Source organism: Brassica napus, chromosome C4 (genome assembly GCF_020379485.1).
Source record: "Brassica napus cultivar Da-Ae chromosome C4, Da-Ae, whole genome shotgun sequence".
NCBI lineage: Eukaryota > Viridiplantae > Streptophyta > Magnoliopsida > Brassicales > Brassicaceae > Brassica > Brassica napus.
The window spans coordinates 44,403,475-44,411,941 of record NC_063447.1 but is presented as its reverse complement, the minus strand read 5'-3'; the positions used below and the strand labels follow the sequence as shown (position 1 = coordinate 44,411,941).

At 38.5% G+C, this 8,467-nt stretch overlaps 1 protein-coding gene across 1 annotated transcript; it reads right to left on the bottom strand.

The window, feature by feature from the left end:
• Positions 1-5,994: 5,994 nt before the first annotated feature.
• LOC106390938 (ferredoxin-thioredoxin reductase catalytic chain, chloroplastic) lies at positions 5,995-7,861 on the bottom strand. Its single transcript, XM_013831495.3, has 6 exons — positions 7,599-7,861; positions 7,416-7,528; positions 6,933-6,982; positions 6,763-6,834; positions 6,335-6,395; positions 5,995-6,200 (listed from the first exon to the last, which is right to left on the bottom strand). Exons 1-6 carry the CDS (start codon positions 7,690-7,692, stop codon positions 6,156-6,158), a joined length of 435 nt encoding a protein of 144 aa, XP_013686949.1. The 5' UTR covers positions 7,693-7,861; the 3' UTR covers positions 5,995-6,155.
• Between the last annotated feature and the right edge of the window lie 606 nt (positions 7,862-8,467).

Genomic DNA, 8,467 nt, shown 5'->3' with positions numbered 1-8,467 from the left:
AATTGCTTCTGTTTTACGTTAATTCACTCTCACTCTGTATAACAACCAAACCAAAGCACCAAAATTTGATATATTTTTTTTGAATGAATGTTAAATTATATTCATCAAAAAAATCTGATTACAACTAGTGCACCTTTGTGTAAAACTACTCCTTACTCCTTTACATTTCTAGATTATAACCCCCAAGAAAATTTATTTCTATTCACAATCTAGCTCCAAACCAATACTGCAAAACTCCTTATATACCTTTCCCACCCTTTGTTCTCATCAGACTTAGCTTATTGCGAACTCCTTTCTCAATCAACTTCTGTAGAGCTGTTAGAGGCAAAGGCTTATCATCATGCTTGATCTTATTTCTCTCCCTCCATAACGCGTGGACCGCAGCTTGAAACGCATATCTGATGCAGAAAAGTTTCTTTCTTTCCATGGACTGATCTGTGATCAAGATTACTACGGCGTTCCAGTCATTTGTATAAGCACTACCCAAGATCCCTTTCACTAGGTGTTCCCATACCTGAGAGGAGAAGGAACAATCAAAGAAGAGATGATTCCACGTTTACCCAAAATGTCAATAAGAACTCCTTTATCTGACCATCTATCATACCAGAACGAGGTGTGCCTACCATTACCCACTGCTTTTTTGTAGAAAGAACTTGCCACCCCTCTCAATTTAAGCATCTTCTTCCACATCCAAGATCCCATTTAAATATTTTCCCTTACTTCCCAGAAGCTTTTCTGCTTTAGAAGCTTGAGCTTTATCCATTTTCCCCATAGAGATACACCAGATAACATTCTCCATATGAGTTTTAACCCATAAACTATGTTTAATTCCTTCAACGGTCGAATTCCCAGCCCACCTTCACTTTGCAGTTTACAAATGTCTCTCCAAGCAACTTTTGCCCCAGTTGACTTTAGCTCAGGACCAGACCAAAGAAATGATGAGCGGAGTTGTTCAATCTCTTTCATACACTTACTAGGAAGCCTATAAACCCCTGTCCAAAAATTTACAATACTCATCAGGACTGATTTGATCAACTGAAGTCTTCCAGCGTATAAAAGAAATCTACATGTCCAAGAGTTGATCCTGCTTCTGATCTTTTCCACCTGAGGTAGGTATTCTTGCTTCTTCATCCCTTGAGTCATCAGTGGAAGTCCCAAATATCGAACCGGAAGGTCCCCATCCGCAAACGGGAAGTTAGTTAAGATTCTCCTCTTCTCTTCTACTGAGACACCAGCCATATAAACTGTGGACTTCTCTATACTGATACAGAGACCTGACCATACAGCAAATTCATCAAATACTGAGAGGGCCCCCTCTATAGACTCCTTAGATCCTTCTACGAACACCATCAGGTCATCCACAAAACAAAGGTGAGTAAGTGATAGCTCTTTGCACTGCGGGTGAAACCTGAACTTACCCTGCTCCACTGCTTTATCAATTTTATGAGATAGGACGTTCATACACAACACAAACAAGTATGGCGAGAGAGAGAGCAGCCCTGCCTCAAACCTCTTGTACTTTAAAAATAGCCAGCAAGGTCCCCATTGACTTAAACGGAGAAAGATGGAGTAGTAATACACAGCTTAATCCAGTGAATAAATTTCTCCGGCATTCCTAGAGCCTCCAAACTCTTCAGTACAAAATACCATTGAACTGAGTCAAAGGCCTTTGATATATCAGTCTTCATCACACACTTGGAGAAACTTCATCTTTGTGGTAGATTTTTTACGAGCTCTGAAGCCAACAACACATTTTCCATCAGTAACCTCCCCTTCAAAAATGCTGACTGATTCTCTGTGATCACTTTAGGAAGAAGCCCCTTCAGCCTATTTGCAAGGATCTTAGAGACAATCTTGTATAGAACATTGCAGCAGGCAATGGGCCTGTATTCCTTCATCTCCGTAGAGTCTGTCTTTTTAGGAACCAGAGCTAAGATTGTAGAGTTGACCCCTTTAGGAAGAAAGCCAAACCGAAATACTGTCTGGTCTGCAATGATAAAATCCTTACCCAGAAAAGACCAAGTAGCTTTGAAGAACTCGCAAGAATAGCCATCAGGGCCTGGTGATTTGTACGATGGCATAGAGAACAGAACCTTATGTACTTCCTCATCAGTAACTTCCGACTCAAGCAAACGACAATCCTCAGCAGAACATCTGAACCCAAATAGATTTTGCAACTCTTCCACAGAGGTACCTTGGTAACTATCAGGTATCTGGTTTAAAAACTCTGAGAAAAATTTCTCAGCTTCCTTCTTTATATCCGAGTGGGTAGAGACTGTGTTACCATCTGAGCTCACGAATAGCGTTCTGAGCCTGTCTGCTTTTGATAGAATTGTGGAATGTCTTATTGTTTTGGTCACCCACATCTAACCAATGAAGCTTCGCCCGCTGCTTAAGAAAATCCTCTTCCAAACCCGCTACATGTAACCATTTTTCATAAGCATCAGTCTCCTCTTGAATGGTACTACTACTCGGATTTAGCAGAGTCTGATTCTGCTTGTCACAAAGAATTTCATGCGCCACTTTTGCTCTCTTTGATAGGTTACCTAGCTTCTCACGATCCAACTCCCCAATAAGAGGCTTCAATTTCTTCAGCTTTTTTGAGAATCTAAACATCGCAGAAGTGGAATGAAAAATATTTTCTGTTGTGTCCCAATACTCCTTTACCAAAGGAAAAAACTGAGGGAGACTACCAATGGCGTTGACGTACTTGAAAGGTCTTCGGATTTTTTCACTCGGCGCCAACAGTTGAATCTTGCATCTCATATGATCTGAACATCCTCCTGACTCAAATATCCAAAAAGCACTTGGAAATCTTTGCAACCCAACGTCATTTATCAGCACTCTATCCAACTTCTTGCAGATCACACCGTCCTCTCTTTTATTACACCATGTAAACAATGGACCCTGGTAGCCCATGTCAGACAGATTACAGTGAAGCACCATCCTTTGAAAATCCCTCATTCCACAAGGAAGCCTTCCCAAATCTAAGAATCTCGAATTTTCCTCACCTTCTAAGATTTCGTTGAAGTCTCCCATAATCAACCACGCCTTATTTTGAAACAAAGAAGAATTCTTGTGGTGACATATATCCTCCCATAACTCCTTTCTTCCTTCCACCAGATTACTTGCATAGATGAAGGTGCAAAAAAACTCCTCTTCACCTTGCATACCCACAGAACATGTAATCATTAGATCTGATTTGTATACCGGAGTGACACAGATTGTATCCTTCAAGACTAGCCAGATTCGACCACCTTGGATGTGCTCATAGTTTGTCATAGAGCTCCAATCCAGAAAAACCGTCTTTAAAATCCCTTATGCCTTTCTTTCCTTTACCCTTGTCTCAAAAATACATCCAAACTTCAAAGCATTTCCATTTACCCAATCTCTTACCACGGAATGCTTCAAAGGTTTGTTGAATCCGCGTACATTCCAGAAGAAACACGACATAATTATAGGTTTCGTCGAGAAGACCTTGTGCTCATGAGATTTGCATCTTGAGCTTTAGCCTTCCGACCTCTCTTCATCCCCTTTTTGTGAACTGACTTATCTTTCTCTTTGCTCTGCTGATTCAGAATGTGATCTTCCAACAGATCCGTATCAGAATCCCCCCCCCCCCTGGTTCACTAGCTTCAAATTCATTCGTTTGATTTCCCTGCTGCTCTTCTACCGGAATTTCCCCTTCCTCCACTTCATCACTAAGAATGGAAAACTTGGAAGCAGATATCATGACTTCATCAGTTTGCTTCTGTGGTGATTATATCTGAGCTCTTGCCACTTTAGATGGAGATACTAGCAACCAAGCTTTTGCTGGAGCCTGATATCACTCAAATTACCCTAAGGAGTGAATTACTCTCTCAAATAAGAGGTTCGGATGTAGTACTTAGGGATCGAATCCACAGAGACTCTAGGATTACACAATAGATTATGATCTTGAAATAAATATAGATCGAATGGTTTATAAGTTTTAAAGCAGTAAATGGATTGGTGAGCAAGTTTATTGCTCGATTGATTGTTTTGAAGTTGTTAACAGTTGGGTAAAGTAGCTAGATTCGGGTATATTCTCAGGTATAATAAGTAAAACTTAATTTGGGTTTTTAGGGTTTTATTAATATTAATTGTTCTTGAATTCAAACTAAGATATAATCCATTTGATTGTCTAATCTGGATCTCGGATCTCAACTCTCGTATGTTAATCAAGAGAAAGTGTCAATCGATAATTCTTTATGAATATCGATCGATACACCTTTCAAAATATCGATCGACAGGGCTATCGCTGCGTCGATCGATACTTCTTCCAGAAAGCTTTACGGACAGGTTTAATTTATATTCTCTAACTCACTAGATCAACTCTCGTCTGTATCCAGTCAATTAGATGATACTAGTTATTTTCAGGTATTGAGTCAAGCAATAGCTTGATCCCAATTAATCCTAAGATCTAAGTTTAAAGGGTGATATATCCTAAACTTAGCTTTAAGCACAACTAGATGAATGAACTATATTTCTAAACACCCTAACAATTGTTGTGTCAGTATTACATTTATCAACCCATTTGAGAAACCTAAATCTAACAGTAAGGACTACTCAGACATATTCATGAAACACATAGTTATGATGGTCTGAATAATACTTAGATAAAATAAACAATAAAAGTAAACAGAAATAGTGAAAGCAAAGGAGTTCAAGATCTTCTCTGTTTTGCAGTAGATGATCTATCTCTTCAATCCTAAGCTCTCCTCTTTCAGAATGGTGACTTCTTGCCTCCTCCCAACTAGGTCTCAAAGGTCTCTAGGCAAGTCTACCTCTAAAATGATACAAAACCCTAATAAATAGCCTAACAGGCGGTCAGAGACTAATGATGTAATTATTGAGACTTTTCTGAAACTTGAAATCTTCTAATTTGTCGTTAACTCTCGGGTGGCTTCACTATCGACCGATATGAAGAGCTCAACATCGGTCGATATTTGGTGATAACTGTCGGTCGATATTGAGTGGTGACCGTCTTGCTTCCAGCGAAGGTCAGAAGACCTTCAAATAGTTCCAAATATATCATTTCCTTGCAGATAGTACCTGGACCTGTAAATACTCTAAATAGACTCTATATAGTAGTAAATATATCTTAAAACACTTATAAACCATGGCTAATAATGGGTAAAATTCATGGTCTATCAGAGCCTCCTGAATCTCCACAATATCTGACTCTGCACTCTCTGTGATGATTTCTTTACTACCCTCATCCTCCAATACTTTCTCATGTACCTTTGCCACAACTTCTGTATTGACATCAATCTGATCATCAATTCGAATATTACTTCTTTCTCTCAGCTTCTTTCTCATCAATTTGATATTTATAACACATGCTACTCATGTTCTGTAGTCAGGGTGTTCCCAAAGGAGGTAAGGAAGTTTTGTTTTCAAAAGGAGAATTGGAAGTTACAGCGGCATAAAGACCAATGTTCGCAAGGAGAAGAATACACACTCCACTCTCGCAACTTGTTCTACAAACTCAGATCATAGTCCAAATACCCACTTCGCTTCACTCTCACGTCTTCATACTACTTGTCCTGTAAACTCAAGAGTCGTAATACAAATGTACACGCTTCAATCACACAAACGCGATTTTGACAGATTGTAAACAGGTCCGTTTCTTCCATTCACTTGTGACATTCACAAATTGTTAAACTACGTAATCTTATATAGCTTTGATCTCCTCTACTCTCTGTGCAAGTGATCGGTTTGGTTTGGATCCCATATAAATCTCACGATTCCCCAAAATTCAATCACAAAAAAAAAAAAACACAGAACAGTTCTCGTCTGTGAAATCTATTTGGAGAACAAGAAAGATCTGGAGACTGATCCTAAGAAGAACAAGAAGCTCATTTTGTCCAGTAAAGCGATGGACCAAGAACTCTCTTATTTTGATTTTTTAATCAGTCAAAATCATTTCAGTAACACATATCTCTCATGAAAGCTTACTGAAGACTTTTGGCATATAGTCAGATCCTTTTATATCATTTGCGCAAAACAAAGATCATACTAAAGTATTTATCTGACAAGGGAAATAGTTGTACAGAAGAACGAAGAAGAAGAAGATGATGAGGAGTATCAATGTACAGGCTGCATTGGTGATACGTTTCTCTCTGAATCAGTTCTCACATGTGAGCTGTTGTTTCTTTGATTTCATCTGACGTAATAGTCTGCACCAAAACAAATGAAGAGATAGGGCATCACATCTCAATACGTAAAAGTTGCTATGGTTTTGCTTAAAATGGAATCAGAATCTCAAGCTTGCAACTAGGGAAAGTATATTGATTTGAGGGTTGGTGGTTACCTGATCCTTCCCGGCGAAATCATTGTCAGGAGTTAAGAAAAGCATACAATGGCACTCCTTCCTGATGCACAAATGATAAAAAAATTCAGCACACGAGTATTATCAGAACATATAATTAACATATGCTTATTTAAACAGTTTATGAGAGAGCTAAGAGTTTTTTTTTTTTTTGGTTCGACAATTATTGCCAATTATGGGGTAAATCAAACCTCTACTTGCCCAGCAATCTGGCATTTGTAACCTCTATGGAAACTATAACGTGCGTATGCTTCTGAACACTATCAAATTACTAACCATAAACAATTCAGAGACAGTCCAGCTTATAACATATAGCCGGTGGTTTCCAAAAGAACCTCCTATGCTTAGTATACAAAACAAACACACACACGTAATGCTTTCTGCAGGAGGCAAATGTAGCTACTTCTTACCTCTCTCTCATAGGAACACAAGGACAGTTCCAAAAGCCCTGTCCAACCTCAGCAGCTTTATCATCATAATGTCTACACCAAAAAAAATAACAAATATGAGACTTTGTTCGGTTGATACAGACATTTCAAATGCTCTTAAAAAATAATGATAGCCCAGAAGCAAAGATCACCTGCAAGGACAAAGCGGTGCACCATACGAATCTTTATGCTCAGCCAAACCCTGTTCCCATAAATAGCCACTTCATTAGTTAAGAGCAAGATGTCTAAATGTTCACATGCATCGACCAATCTATTCTACAACTAGAAAGAAGAGTTAGCCCACTTGGTCAGTTAAACACTAGAACTCAAGAAGATGTTCACTAATACCAACTCAGCTTCACAATTAGAAGAAGAAAACTCAGCAACTTAAGCACTAGATTTCAAGATCAGCACATGAAATAACTCAGTTGCTTCTCCAAGTAGTTCGTAATCAACGCAGAAAGATAGAGAAGCTTTAGACGAAAACAACCACCTATTCAAGATTTCAAATCAAGAAAACAACGCTAAATCTTCTTCTGGCAAGTCATTATATACAAGTAGAAAGACGCAATCATATAATCAATCTTTGAGCAAAGAAGAAAGTTGGAAACTTTTTAAGGTTAAATTAATCAAACCTTGATGACGACCGAAGTAACACCTTTGTCAACACAGAAGTAAGTCCCTGAGCGACGAGCGTACTGCTCCGAGAACTTCCTCATAATCTCCACTGATTTCTCCGATGGTTCCGCTGCAACAACAAGAAGATGATGAATCCAAGAAGACTGAATCAAACTGGGGAATGAAGAAAGTATTTTTACATTTAGCTTGGATTACAAATCGCGAAGTTCTGGGAGAGACAAGTGGAGCAGACACGAAGCCGAAGCAGCTACACGAAACAGCTTGGGGATTCATTGAGAAAGTTTTGAGTCTTTCAAGATCAAAAGCTTAAGTTTTTTCTTCTTCTTGAAATCTGATTCTTTTATCTCTTTAGATCGAGTTAAAGATTTTTTTTATGTTGGTGCTTTCAGATATTTTTTTGCCACTCGTTACCAGAGACCAATGGTCGCCACACACTTGACTTACCCACAAAAACTCTGACTGGGTTAGAGACTCTTAATCATTGATTATAATCAAACCGGAAATAACCAGAGCTTCGGTTAACACCTGGATATTTGATTTCTTAGGTTCGTTTCGGTTGGCATTTAGCCTTTTCTATGACGGATTGGAGCTTCTCTGGATTACCAACGACACATTTTTCCTCTGTTTTTTTTTTTTTTTCTAACACAAGCAAGCAACCACAGGATATTTGTAACAAAAAAATAGGCGTATGAAATACCTAAAAGAATAATGAATGTTGTACTTAAAAAATTGAAACTAGTCTAGATTTTTAGATCAAGGTGACAAGATCTATGCCCAAAAGAAGTTACAAGGTCTGAAAGAACACTCGGTATAGAATTTGAATAAGACATGAGCTAGATAAATAACAAAAAAGATGTATAAAAGTTAAAACTAGTCATATGTCAGAGTTTTGGACGTTCGAATGTACGTACAATCGAAGTTTAGTGTCTGTCAGGTCGGCAAAACTTATTAACTAAACAGAAACCAATTGACCAGTCTTGCTCAAAACAAAAACGAATGAAAAGGGACTATAGTCCAGTCTTACAAGTAGTGTGAAGAAGTGAGAGTG

Coding starts and splice junctions, on each gene's coding strand:
- LOC106390938 (XM_013831495.3), bottom strand. CDS start 7,692: ATGAATCCCCAAGCTGTTTCGTGTAGCTGCTTCGGCTTCGTGTCTGCT. Junction 6,983..7,415: donor TTACTTCGGTCGTCATCAAG/GTTTGATTAATT, acceptor TTATGGGAACAG/GGTTTGGCTGAGCATAAAGA. Junction 6,201..6,334: donor ATTTCGCCGGGAAGGATCAG/GTAACCACCAAC, acceptor GTTTTGGTGCAG/ACTATTACGTCAGATGAAAT.